General features: G+C 39.2%; 1 protein-coding gene across 1 annotated transcript in view; it reads left to right on the plus strand.

Annotated features, from left to right (window-relative positions):
• The window catches only part of Kctd8 (potassium channel tetramerization domain containing 8), a gene marked incomplete at its 5' end in the record, with an annotated part of 230873 nt that continues 216009 nt past the window's right edge, over nt 1-14864 (plus strand). Inside the window, 1 exon segment of the mRNA XM_005391914.2 lies at nt 1-1038. Within this exon segment, the coding sequence (XP_005391971.1) occupies nt 78-1038 (961 nt within the window).

Raw genomic sequence — 14864 nt, forward strand, 5'->3', positions numbered from 1 at the left:
TTGCAGAGGCGCGGGCGCGGGCGCTGCGCTCCGCCAAGGGTCGCTCTCCCGGGTGACCGGCGGCGGCCTGGGGGAGCATGGCGCTGAAGGACACGGGCAGCGGGGGCGGCACCATCCTGCCTATTAGCGAGATGGTCTCCGCGTGCAGCTCGCCCGGCGCTCCGGCGGCCGCCGCCCCGGGGCCCTGCGCGCCCTCGCCCTTCCCCGAGGTGGTGGAGCTGAACGTGGGCGGCCAGGTCTATGTGACCAAGCACTCGACGCTGCTCAGCGTCCCGGACAGCACTCTGGCCATTATGTTTGCGCCCTCTAGTCCCCGGGGCGGCGCCCGGCGCCGGGGCGAGCTGCCCAGGGACAGCCGCGCGCGCTTCTTCATCGACCGGGACGGCTTCCTCTTCAGGTACGTGCTGGATTATCTGCGGGACAAGCAGCTGGCGCTGCCCGAGCACTTCCCGGAGAAGGAGCGCCTGCTGCGCGAAGCCGAGTACTTCCAGCTCGCCGACCTCGTCAAGCTGCTGTCGCCCAAGGTCACCAAGCAGAACTCGCTCAACGACGAGGGCTGCCAGAGCGACCTGGAGGACAACGTTTCTCAGGGCAGCAGCGACGCGCTGCTGCTGCGCGGGGCGGCGGCCGCCGCGCCCTCGGGCCCCGGGGCGCAAGGTGGCGGCAGCGGCCCCGGCGCGTCGGACAAGCGCTCGGGCTTCCTCACCCTGGGCTACCGCGGCTCCTACACCACCGTGCGCGACAACCAGGCGGACGCCAAGTTCCGGCGCGTGGCGCGCATCATGGTGTGCGGGCGCATCTCGCTGGCCAAGGAGGTGTTCGGGGACACGCTCAATGAGAGTCGCGACCCCGACCGGCAGCCCGAGAAGTACACTTCCCGCTTCTACCTCAAGTTCACCTACTTGGAGCAGGCTTTCGATCGCCTGTCGGAGGCCGGCTTCCACATGGTGGCGTGTAACTCCTCCGGCACCGCCGCCTTCGTTAACCAGTACCGCGACGACAAGATCTGGAGCAGCTACACGGAGTACATCTTCTTCCGTAAGTTCGCAACCCGGGCACCTCCTAGCGGCTGGCTAGAGCCCGGCTGCAGCTAGGGCAGGGGTGTCCCGGGGGAAAGTCCTGGTGGAGCTAAGAGCCAGTGCTAGCAGGTCTTCCTGATGCTTCCCTCACGCCATAGACCCCAATTACGCGTTCTACCCTTCTGATCTCAATTTCTGCTCCGGTTTTCTTAAACTCCACAGCACCCGGTCTCCACGCGTTCCTCTTCCTTAACTTCTTTGCTCTCACTCTCTTGGTCCTGCCTGACGCTGGATGCTGTTTCCCCTGGACTGCAAAGGGCCGCGTTTGGAGATGGGTTGAAAGAACTGCATACAGAAGCCCAAGCCCTCCTGCTCGGGCCCGCAGCCAAGGGACTCCTTTCTATGGTGGCTAGTGGTGTTCCTGGGGCCCCAGTGACATCTAGGCACCGCGCACCCGCTTTCCTGTAGGTGCGTCCTGCGCAGGAGCGCGGTTTGCGGGTCCTTTTGGAAGGGATGCAGAGAAGAAGTGGGACAGCTTCTGGAGTCCCTGGGAGAGGCAGGGCATGAAAGCGGCTGGTGAAAAAGCGGCCCTCACTATCCAATAGAAACTCAGGTTTTCCCGGGCATTTATCTTTGATTTCTCCAGTGCAACTGCCAAACGTTTGGGAGGAAGATGGGAGGAACTGGAGAGTTTGGATATCTGAGTGTACCGCTGGGGGAGTAGAAGGGAAGCGTGGTGTGTGTGTGTGTCTGTGTGTGTGTGTGTGTGTGTGTGTGTGTGTGTGTGTGTTCCCACGCTCTAGCGATTAGGGTATATCCTTTCTGCGCACCTCCTGTGCAAAAAAGTTAAAACTACTTTCCCAGTGTGAATAACTGCAGTGATTTTATGAAATGAGAGAATGAGGGAGAGGACAAGTGGGAAAGCGTGACGTTTTCTGTGGTGCGCTTCGGAGGGTGCTCGGTGGAGTCCGGAGCTCCTCCCAGAACCATCGGAAGAGTACTGGGTTGTGGGTAGAGTGGGAGGTGTGGCCAGCGCAGTTTGCAGTGACAAGCATAATGCCAGGGGGGCAACAATTAAAAGGCGATTTGGGCAAATGAAAAGCCAGCTGGAATAGCAGCAGGAGTATTATTTGGCAAACATCTTTTCCTTTGGCAAGACCCAAGAAGCTTTAAAACTTGCCTGCAATGTTAGAGAGAATAGCATTGAAAACCTTTAATGGAAACAGACCAGCTTTAATTGTGTTTATTTATTTTGGTAATTAGCTCACTGTTGTGGAACTGGACAATTTTCTACACTTTATTGTGGCTGGAGAAGTGGAAGACAACTCTCTCTGCAGAGGTGCAGGGTTGCCTGGAATTTTGCTCGGTGTCTGTGTATTTTGGTAACCTTGATGTGGGGCGACAAATACAGAGCATTAGCCCTTAGATTGTCCTTCTGAGAAGTGTTGGATTATCTGATCCAACAGCAAAGCGAAAGTGTCCACTGAAGTGCTAGATAAAAACCTAATTGTCTTCAACATATTAAAGTACTACTGCTCAATAGAATCAGTGGTCAGGAAAGCTACCTAGGGGAATGTGGTGTTGATCATATAAATTGGCATCTCCTCAATGTATATTAAGTCATTGAAATGTTTTAATTCAATTTTTTACTTTTTAGTGCCTATCAAGAGACCTTCATCAACAGTGCTTTAGACTTTAAACATTTATTTCATTAAAGACGTATTTGAAACCATTTCAAAAGATTATGTGGAATGAACTTTCTTGTAGTCAGTGGTTTCTGATGGCAAAGATAGAAGTGTTGTACACGTAAGAGAAGATGGGTGCTTTACAATTAGGCTTCTTAAAAAATTCTGAAGTCTTCCACAACTGTCTTTATTTCCTTAGAAAAGTGTGGATTTGAGAATGCTCATTACTTTGACTGTGATGAGATAATATAGAATAACCACTTGTGGAATACCTTTTTCTAAGATTTGTTTGTAAGAGTTCCGAAATATAAAGAAACAGCCCGTCACTGTCTTCATTGGCTGTCCTAACTTTGGGGAAAATTTTACAGTTCTGGATTCAATACTGGTTTCCTGAAGTGGTGATCCAGTCATTAGTCAACTAAATGTAGGTGTCATTTGTTATTTTAGACTTAAAATTTTTTTGAATACTAGTGTACATATAGGCGTATTGTGTACTGTACAACTTGAACTATAATTTCACAGATTATCCTGAATGGAATTCTTTTCATATCTGAATGCAGATGTAAATTTATTTTACTTTCTTCTTGTTCAGTTTTGGTACTGGCAAATGTATGCATTTTGCCTGACAGTTCTCTGTTTTAAGGGCTTATTAGTGATATTCATAAAAGCAAAATTATTGGAGAACCCTGATTTTGATTTTTATACTGCAGACTTAGAGAAGAGACTCATTACCTTTCATTTCTTTTTTGGCACAGGTCTTTAAACAAATACTCATTTGTTATATAACAATTTATTATATTTATTTAGTGTATAATACATGTATCTATCTCGGCATGGTGGTGCACATCTGTAATCCCAGCACTTGAGAGGCTGCTGCACGAGCATCACTGAGAGTCTGAGACAGCCTGGGCTATGTGGTTAGTAAGTTCACGGCCAGCCTGGACTACTTCGTAAGACCCTATTTAAGCAGAGTGCATGTATCTGTCATTTTAAAATCTTTTAAAATTCAAGTTTCATGTGAACTTGGTTTATGATGCTGTAGAAGGGACAGAATTGTAGCTGCACATTTGAACTTCAGTTTTAGTGTTTCCTACTCCTCAATTTCTACAACAGAAGAGTTGGGCAGATGCTTCAGGAAATGGTTCAGTAGTCCCAGACACTGCTAATGGTCAAGTGTGTGATCTTCATTAATTATTTACTAGTTCTGTATTTCAGTTTCCTCACCTGTAGAGTGGGGGTTGTTATAGTACCGATTTAATAGAATTTAATAATTGATGTAAAGTGCTTAAAGCAGAGCCTGACTCATAAGAGAAGCTTAGTCAGTATTACCTATTACTATTGCAAGTAAGAGTCTACAGGCTTTTATTATTCTTGTTAATATTTATTTTTGTTGTTTTATAATAATATAATTTGATTGTAAAGTTAATTAGATAATTACTTTTCCGCTAAACAGGAGCACACTAAAGTTGCTCAGAAGTTTGAAACAACCAATTGAATAACCGCTTTCCAGGATCATCAGCTTTTTAGATTAAATCACATAGGCTTAATTGGTTCCACTCAGAGCTACTCCATCAGAGCCCATTCTGATTTGGGCCAAGAGATGTTTTAGCTTTCTCCACTAGGACTTGAGACTTTGGCAATATTTTTTGATAAATACTAAGCGGGGTTCCTATCTCCTTAAGCGCTTGTATCCGAGTCATTGGGTTCTTACGCTCAAGGTTATGTGCAAGTTACTAAACATTAAATGCCAGCTTCATTTGGCTACATGGACGTTTTTATCTACTCTCATTATTAACTCATTGCTTACCAAGTCTTTCCTGGATCCTCTACTTTATAGTTGTACAATTAAATTTTATGTTACTTTTCTAATTCTGAAGATAGATTGTCTCTTGTTGAGAGAAAAGAGTGGTTTATTGTGCTTTTTGTTTTGAGGAGCTGTGTGGTGAATAGTTGTGGCTGTTTTTAATAATAAGCAGGAAAGGCATGTTCGATCTGTACAGTATTTTTGAAAATAAAAGTAATATGTGCAATTTTAGAACTTTTATAAGTAAGAAGTAAATTTTTAAATAGAGCAGATAGTTATGTAGATGGACTGTAATATGTAGATCAGTCATAGTTAACGAGAATTATATGTTCCTTTATTCTTCATTACCAGTGAGTTTATAGCAAAAATAGTACTGGTTTCTTCTTCTTTCCTTAACAGTATTTCAGGTTTTAAACTCCATATATTGATTGGTCTACATGTGTGTACGGGTACTTCCAATAACAGAGATAATAGAAAATGGTAAACATTTTACAGTGGGCCTTGAATTTTTATGTCTGCATGTAGTATCATAAACTTTTCCTCATAGTGCTATGGCTTCAGCTTCCCTGGCTCTCCTGTGACACCTTGTGTGGGGCAACCTTTATGCAGGTAATGAATGGGTACAAACCTTATTGAACAGGTTTCTTTCTTGTCTGTAGCTTACAGTGCTGGTATTCACAATTTGTATGTGTCTGTGTGAATGTGTGAATGCACTGTAGTTAAAAAAGAAAGTCTCTGAATAAAGAAATATGTGTGGAATTAATATCTAATTATGTATTTGATTACTTAAATTATTAGCAGGTATTAGTTAATATTTGAAAATAACCTTCTACTTATTATTTATACAATTATTTAACTATTCATTCATAGTTACTATTTTTATTTAATGTTAACAATAATGAATACATATTTCAAAGTTCCCAAGAGAGTAAGCATCAAGTGTTCTGAAAGCACACACACACAAATAATTTATTTTTGAAAATAAAAGTAATATGTTCAATTTTAGAGCTTTTATAAGTAAGAAGTAAATTTTTAAATAAATCAGCAGTAACTCCTAGCTAACTTTCAACACTAGCTTTCAATAATAAAATCTTGACTCATATTTTCACAGTTTTCAATGTACATGTAGATGAAAAAATATATTTTTAAAAAGTTGCAGTCATATTATATAATTTTGGTGCTTGTCTTTGATTTATTTTATACATTTAATACATTTAATGACATTTTGTCCATGACTTAAAAACTTTGTTAAGTTTTAGATAATAAAAGTACAACACCTATCTATTTACCACAAACAATATTGTAATTATTGTTGATTGTTTCTCTTGAAGACTTAGGAAAAAAGGTAGTGTTTTGCAAAATACAGTAAAAATATTTGCTTCATTGTAGTCACTGTTTTATATACATTGCTTTATTTATAGCTGCTATCATTTCTTGAACTTGACATTAGTTCAAGAAGGCAGGTAATGTTCTCATCGTGGAGTTAGTAAGGGCTGAACCATAATTTGAATATCTGTCTTTCTCCAAAGCTTTTACCTTACAACATTTAAAATAATTCCCTTTTCACACAGTGAATTTAACAGATGTAGTTTAGTGTTTCTTGAGTAGTTTTAGATTTCTAAGCAAGTTAAAAGAATTGTTTGAACTATTAATGACTAAAGCTAGTATTTTTGGTCTAATGTTAAATTTCCATAAAATATGCTAAATATGTTTTATGTCTTTTACTTACTGAAAAGGTTTTTCTCTTTATTTATTAAGGCTAGCATGTTTTTGAACGTTCTTAAAGAAAGTAAACCATTCAATTCTATTCAATGTGTTTTTGGGAGAACAAGAAATACCCAAAAGTTTGATAAACCAGTAGTATCTATGGATTTAAAAGACTGACTTAAACGTGGTAGCAAATTCTTAAGGTAGCAAATGCTTCTGCAACTTTTGTACACAGAATACATTTTCTTTGTTGCTTTCTTAGAAGGTGGCAAATTGAAGAGTATATTTTAGTTAAAATCGATTTTGTTAATAATATATAGTTGTCTTATAGTTCTAAATATTGGTTAACGGCATTAAATTGTATACTTAGTCTACTGACGTTCAAAAAGCATCAAACACCAGCTGGGTACTGAGATTGCCTTTCAGTGTTTTTGAAGCTTTAAAATACAATGGATGTCTATATGAAGAACTGGAAGTACTTGGAAAGCAGCATTTCAGATAAATCTTAGCACTGTATTTAGTTACCTATAAAACTGTGAGGCCTTTTTTGAATGAAGTCTAGGATAGTTTTTCCACTTAGCAACCAGATGCCTGCAAGACGCTGTGGGGGCTTTTCTAACCTGGTGTAAACTTCTAGTAGTGAGAGGCCGTCGACCAGGGAGTTTGGGAGGATTTGTCTCTACATTAGAATGGCTTAATTTCTAGTCAACCCCACAGGCAGTGTACCTGCTTTATAAGTGTAAGTTTAGTGAGGAAGCTGCTGCTGTGATCCGAATGAGGTACTCTACTTACCCTCCCACTTAGCCTCCCATAACTAGACTCTGTTAGTCAGATAAGTTTTGTTTTGTTTTATTTTGTTTTGTAAATGCGGGCATCTAACTCAGGGACTTTTGCATGCTAGGCCAGTTCTTAATCACTGAGCTATTTCCTCAGTCTTTGAGCAAGTTTCTAATTACTATATAAATATACTTGAATTTGAATTTTCAAAACTAAAATAAAACATTCAGTGGTGAGTTTTATCATTTATAAATTTACTTCCTGACTTACTAGCTTCTTATTATATGTACATTATCATAGTAATATAACTCTGAGTAGACTTTTGTTGTAGCATCCTTTTTCATGGAGGTTCTGTACTTTTCTTTTTATTGTATACCAGTTATAGGTCCCTCATTGCTTTTCTTTTTTTGCTTTTCTTCCGGTACCGGGAATCAAACTCAAGACCTCACGCTTGCCAGGCAGGCGCTGTACCGCTGAGCTAAATCCCCAGCCCCCCTCATTGCTTTTCCTACATAGGTAATTATATATTTTCATGTCATTTCTTCCACACTAGCTTTCATTTCTACTTGCAAATTGATATCAAGACTCAGTTTTGTGTTCTCAGCCTCTAGTGAAATGACTAGCACCAATTTAAGAATTTGACAAACACTTTTATCTAGAAATAGCAGAGATTCCATGAAGACAGCTACTGAATGGGAAACTCAGTTCCACTTCAGTCAGAGTACACTTACTGGGCAATCCCTGAGCTACAGCACGTGCAACACACATACATCCAGATGACACAGATACCTTACATTTAAGGTGATCACAGCAGGTTTTGTGTAATTGTGAATTACGCTATGGAGGACTCATTTCTTATTTTGGTAGGAGCCACGTGTAATTACATTAGAAATTGTTGTGTAACATTATAACAACAGTAGATAAAATGTTAGCCATGGAGTAGAATAAAAGGATTTTATAAGTAAAGTTGTTAGACTCATAAACATATACACATAGACACGCATTGTTTATATTTAAATTATGGTGAAATAGAAGGGTGCGGTCACAAATGAGCTGATTTGATTTGTTTAGTGTATAAAAGATGTTGAGCAAATGCACAGTGTCCCAGCCTTATCCATGACTACAATGTTGAGTGCTTATCCTTTTCAAAGAACTCAGGATACAGAAAGATTATTGTGTCCAGAGGTGGTCAGGCCTTCTTATTGCAGAGAGTAAGTTCAGACACTAACTGCTCATATCAATAGGTATTTACTAAGTTAAGAAGCAATTTAATTCTATATTGCAAGATTGTTTCATTTTAAAAAGTCATATTAAAATATAGTTCACAGATATTACTGCTTAATGATTCACAATACAATGTCAGTTTTACTGTACATATTAACCTTGCTTCAAGATATTAATAAAAATAAATCAACGCTGCTGACACTAGCAATATATTTTTTGTGTTATCTAATGCTCACTATTTTGATGCTAATTCACTAAACTAATGCAGTACTTGTTCAGTTGTTAGTTTAGAATGTTATTTTTAATAAATTATAACCACTGTCCCTAAACCTTATTTCTATAGGAAAAAGTTACATATAAACAAAGAATACAAGCAAAGAAATATAGTGTTGATTTCACATCACCAGAATAGTGAGTGATTAAACTACGCACTTGTGTTATTTTCATTTTATTCACCAGTTGTAGTAACAAATACTTCTACTTTTGTAGTAACACAAATTCTCTAATGAGGTTTATAGTATGATATTCTTTTTCATCATTTTATAGCCTAAACATATTTTTAAATTTCTGGTACAGGTATGTATTGCTCATTGTCTTGTTACTGAGAAAAAATCCTAGGCACCCACAAAGAAGAGAGGTTTATTTGACTTATGGTGTAAGAGTTTTCAATCCATGCTCAACTGGCTGTAAGGCAGAAAGATCATGGAGAAAGTGTGTGTTGGAACCAGTTGCTCACTTTATAGTAGCTGAGAAGCAGAGAACAAGGTAAGGGTGCCAACAAGAGATATATGTGCCTTCAAAGGTCCACCCTGGTGACCCACATAATCCAGCCAAGACCCCCCTTCCTAGCAGCACATTCAGCTATGAACACCAGCGGATTAATGTAGTGATGAGGATAGTGCCCTGTGATCCAGTCATCTCTCCAGGAGTCTTTATTCAGTCAAACTGACAGTTACCATTAAATGACACAGTGTAGTGCAGGAAGAGCAGAACTATGTGTACGGAGGAACTATTCCAGGATCTCTTGGGCCTACGAGGCAAATCCTTAAACACTGTTGAATGAGGTAATGATTTTTAGTCAGATTCCTTGAAAATTTCTGGCTCTAACTTTGAGATTGTGGGAAAATAATTTGATCTTTCTCCTGAAGGGAAACAGTAATATTCACTGACAGACTTGTTATGAGGATTAAATGAAATAGTCCTTACAACAAGAGTATTAGCCGCAATTTAAATACTCAATAAGCCTTACCTATTGTCACTGACTAATTTAAGGGCCTCAAAATACATAGCCAATCTTTTTTCTCAACATTAATAATCCTCCATAACAGATTTCTTTTTCTATGTGACACTGGCTGCAATAGCTATGCAACATTGTCTGTTAAAAGGTACTCTTATTAAGTTTTTACTTTTTAAAATTATTGACTTGCTAAGTTTGATGTAAATTGTAACATATTTTAGAACAGCTTCCTTCTAATAGGTACTGTATTGCTTGGGGGCATGCATTCTTCCAAGTCTAGTGCTGGTACTGGTCAATTTTGATCCAATAAGAATGGCAGCATTCCATGGTAATTACCTCACAGTATGTGGTATGCAAAGCACCTCTTACTCGTATTTTTTATTTATATTTCTTATGAAAGCTTTTACCTTTGATATCAGCAGTTTTATGCAAGAGAACAACTTTCTACAAAGCCATGTGGGCTTACACATCGCCCAGAATTTGGGCATTTGGCCAAAATTTCAAGCTCTGTTTCGAATTCAAATACATATCTTTGCAATTTTAGGAAAACTGTTAGCCGTCAACTCAATCAGCTCCTATTGAAGCTGTTCTGACACATTTTGAATGTGAATTTTCAAGTTGCTGAAATCCATGTCTTTGAAGAAAGCAGGGAGATGTTGGCAGCCACTCAGAGGTAATTCACCAAGATTCTGACCTTTTTCTTTTGGAAGGTGAAGACTGCATCTAGCAAGTTTGTTTGCAGGTAAACGATAAGATTCATGTATATAATTCAAAAGTGACTTCCATTTTTGATAAGAAAATTTGCTATGGTGGCAGTTTTATAGTGAGTGGGGGGAGGATGCAGATATAGTGGTTGTGAAATATTGGTGTCATTTATACAGTGGTTTGGGGGATGAATCCTTTCAATGTTATCCTAATTTAAAATTTTAAAAAAGTGATTTCACAAACAAATCCTTTGGCTATAGTCTTCAACTTCAACAGGATGTAGATTAGTTTGATTTTGTGCTACTTTATTTTTCTACACTTCAGTTCTTCATGTAGAAAATAGTAGAAATTGATTTTCTTTTTGATCTTATCTTCGCGGAGTGTCGTATATGATAGTTGTCAAATCATTTGCGCTATTTGTCCTTGTTTGAGTGCCAAACTGTTTTTAATAGAGTACTGTTGACTATATTAACAAAACGTTTATGGAAGATGAAATCTTTTCCTACACTATCTCATTTAATGACTTTCAAAAATTCAGAAATATAAAAACTTCCAAAGTGAGGAAATTCAGGTTAGGTTACTTTTAAACTCCTCTGAATCATAGCTTTTCTTTAGTGCATCTGTAACTATTTTGTTTCTAAGACTGTGTGCCCCGTTCATCTTTGGATTGTGTATTAGGTGAATGGTGCACTAAATACGGGTGTGACTCATAAACTGCATTTCTCTGTCTGCAGCCTCTGCTCATGTTTGTGGCCAAAAACTGCCCATATCTCGCATTAACTTTTAATCACAAGAGTCTAGGCATGTAGGCATGTTTGTAAGTGAGTGTATGTGTAGGTGCGTTTATATGTGTATGGATGTGTGTATGTGTATGTGTTAGCCCATTTTTGAGGTATCCCTTTTGACTTCAGTTAATAGACCTGTGATACGCTGATTTAGAATGCTTCACTGACAGTGGTAAAAAGTCATTCTTTGTCATAAAACAGAAGAAAGAGGACCCTGTCACCAGCTGTCCATGTTTCTTATAAATGCAACCAAACACAGGTATGATTGAAAGACCAAGCCTGAATTTGCTGAAGGTTAGTATAATCATTCCTTGTCTTCTGCTGGACTGATGTACTTCTAAAGCATACCAGAACCAAATTGATATTTTTGTTTTTACTTTCTGTATTAGCATGTTTGGATTGTGAAATAAATTTATTCAATCTGTTCAATCTTATTTATGTTTTATAGTTTCTACTATCAAAACATATTTATCATCATAATAATTTGCTACTTAGCTTTCATACTGTGCAGTTCAGTAATACCCAGTATTTGAAAAGCCTATAGGAGAAAAAAAGATTTACCCCACAGTTTTAGCATAATCCGCATATTGTGGGGACTATTGGTAATATTTTTTGATAAAGTGTATACTGAAAAGATATGCCAAAACCTTAACCACATGCTCCTTCTGGTCTAGACCTTATAAGATGTATCTCAGTTGGACGTGGTGTCCTTATGATGTAATCAAATAAAATAAGGTCGTCAGGGTGTGCTGTATTTCCGTATGACTGATTACCTTTCATAAAGGGGAAATTTGGATGTAGAAGTAGAGAAACACACACACACACACACACACACACACACACACGTGAACATGAGAAGAGGTAGAAGTGACACAAGTAGAAGGCAAAGGAAGCCAAAATTTGACAACAAATCTTCAGACACTAGAACAGAAGTATGGATCAGATTTTCTTTCATGGCTTTCAGGACAAAACAACCTTGGTGATCCTTATGCTCAGATTTCAGCATTCAAAAGCATAGGGTAATAAGTTGTTAGTGTTTAAGGCACTTACTTAGGATGTTCTGTTATGCCAGCCCTGGCAATCAACTAGAGCACTTTCAAAAAAGACTAGTAATGCCTGAAAAGGCAGTGGTTTCAAATCCCTATATTTTTAGAGGTCAGCTACAAACAGCAGATTTTACTCTAGATAGATTAAGTTGGAAATAATTTATTTAGTGTAATTAATACATTGGTCGGGAGGGCTGAGCTTGCAGGAATGAATTCCAACCACATCACACAGCCAGTGAAGTGCTGTCTTGCAAGGGTTTGGGAGCTCAGAATCAGGAACCTGCCAGGTCCTTCTCAGCTTACTAGAATTTCAGCTACAGCAATAACATCATCAGCATATGCTCCGGTGCAAGATGATGCCATTGTCCTTCATGCAAATGGATCTTTCCTAAACTTCTCCTTAAGGAGAGACCCCTGCCTCCATCTTTAAACTGAGATTACTTTGTTTGTTTGTTTTTTCTTTTTTTTTTCCCCAGTACCGGGAATCGAACTCACGACCTCGCGCTTGCCAGGCAGGCACTGTGCCCCTGAGCTAAATCCCCAGCCCCTAAACTGAGATTACTGTGGAAAGGTCATTTAATGAATTATGTGCATACAGCTTATTTGCTCCCAGGGCATTCAATAAACAATGTTAAGACTTCAGTGAAAACTTTTGTTTAAAGAATAGGAGACCAGGAAACGTACAGTAGGCAAAGGTCTATAGCCAATCCTGTTACGCAGACCCAGCAAAAAAATCCTTACTGGTGATAGAATAAATTCCATCTTAAACCTGCGTAGGGGCACCTGAGTTCATCACCAGCTAAAACGCCCCTTGCCTGCTGCCCTTTGTGGTCCTTTTATTTACCTTCTGGGATATTTTTTCCTGTGAATTTTCCTCCGTGGTCGCTTCTGAGGACCCTTGTGCAGGATACTCTCCTTGTCGCTGCACAGATTTCGCAGCACACTTCCTATCTTTGTAGGTTAGTTAATTGCTCTAATGGTTAAGAGCACAAGCTATTCGTGGCCAGCCTTGCATTTCCTTCGGCAAAATAATTCTTTCAAAATTATTTTATTGTGCAATCCTGGTTAGGTTCATGGGTGAATTAGCAGAATCCTAGTAACATTTTAGGCTTAAAGATGACTTTATGACCTCTATGAAACGTTTTTCACTCTCTTTTCTTAATTGAATGGCCTCTGAGAAAGTTGCCAGCCTTTGTGAGAGAGCACAGGTCCTTGCTTAGGCTGCAGTTCTGCTGTCATCATTTAGATTTTGTTGCTGCCATTCTTGTTCCCGTTTTTTAATGATACCATGCAAATTTTAAAAGTCATGAACATGAGAGAGAATTATTTAAAAATCCTATACACTTGTCTTCTAGATTGAACATTATCAAAGTACTTTACTTTTTTTCCTGAAGAATTTTAAGTCAAAGAAAATATTATTTCATCTCTACTTTAAAAATTAAAGTGGGCATTTTCTTACATAATTACTATTCCATTTTTAACCCTAACAAAATAAGTCGGAATTTTTTGGTAATGACTGATACATTGTTCATAATGATTTTTCCAAGATTATCTCATTAATTAATGAATTAATTAATTGTTTTTTTGAGATAGGGTAGTTCTGACCTTCATACCAGTCTTCAAGTCACTATGTGACCCAGGCTGGCCTCAAACTCATGTCAGTCCTCCTGCCTCAGCCTCCCAAGTGCTGGGATTACAGGTATGCACCATCATGCCTGGCAGAAATATTTTTTATAGCTGTTTCTTTTTAAATTCAAGTCTAGAGATTATATTTTATGTCTCTTTTCCCAATATACATAGGCTAGTCCCTTTTCTTTGCCTTTGTCTCTCTGTCTCTTTCTCTGTTTCTGTCTTTCCTCCTCCTCCTGTTGCTCTCTTAGTTACTTTCCTCACTGCTGAGCCAAAATACCCCACACCCAAAGTTAAAGGAGGAAAGGTTTATTTAGCTCCCAGTTTGTGGAGGTTTCAGTCCATATTTGGGTGGCTCCACAGCAGGACGGCACATGGCAGAGGGCAACAGTTATTGCCTGTGGAAAACAGCAAAGGCAACAAGAGGGAAGGAAATAAGCCCTTTGGGCCCCTTTATTTTATTCAGACTGCTGAGGTTAAGGTGCTGCCTATCCAATCAGTGGACTGATCCAGCAATCACCCACCCTTAATCCGAGTACCCTTAATCTTAGCATTGAATCAGGAATCAATCACAAGCTCTAGCTTCAGCTCCCTTTGAAAAAGCCCCATCTAAAAGTGCATGAAGCCAAGGTCGTGAGTTCGGTTCCCAGTACCGGAGAAAAACGAAAAAAAAAAAAAAAAAGTGCATGAAGCTTCGGGCGACATCTAGACACAAACCGTAGCACCCTCTCCCTCAATTAAGTATAATGCCACAGTTTGTTTACAGGAATAGGATCTTGCGGATCTAATCTGACCATGACTGCTTGCTTATTTGTGATACTGTTTTAAGTCCTTCTTTGTTCCTGTATTTCCTGTAAATGGACATTAAGTCAGCCTTGACTAGATTCAGCCTCTCTCAATCCTATTTGCAGAGGAATCTGTGTATTTCATTTTGCGCATAGTGTCTGGCTCTCCTGTTTTAAATGATACTTAGGTGAATCTGAAGCTAGGAGTGGTGCCTGTCTGATTCGTCTCAGTTTCTCATAAGAGATTTATCTAATAATTTTATCGGTGAGTACAATTACCTAATTCAAATATTGCATGAGGGACTGCAAAATTTTGATTTTTAAATTGTATCTTGTTTTCCACATTTGCTGGTTAGAATTGTATAATGAACTTTCTCTGAAGAACTACTTAAAATATGATTCAAAGAGGAAAGGAAAGGCAAATGGATCATATTTTCTTTCTTATATGGTGCCATTTTTCA

The sequence above is a fragment of the Chinchilla lanigera genome, unplaced genomic scaffold (genome assembly GCF_000276665.1).
Source record: "Chinchilla lanigera isolate Chin_1 unplaced genomic scaffold, ChiLan1.0 scaffold00042, whole genome shotgun sequence".
Lineage (NCBI taxonomy): Eukaryota > Metazoa > Chordata > Mammalia > Rodentia > Chinchillidae > Chinchilla > Chinchilla lanigera.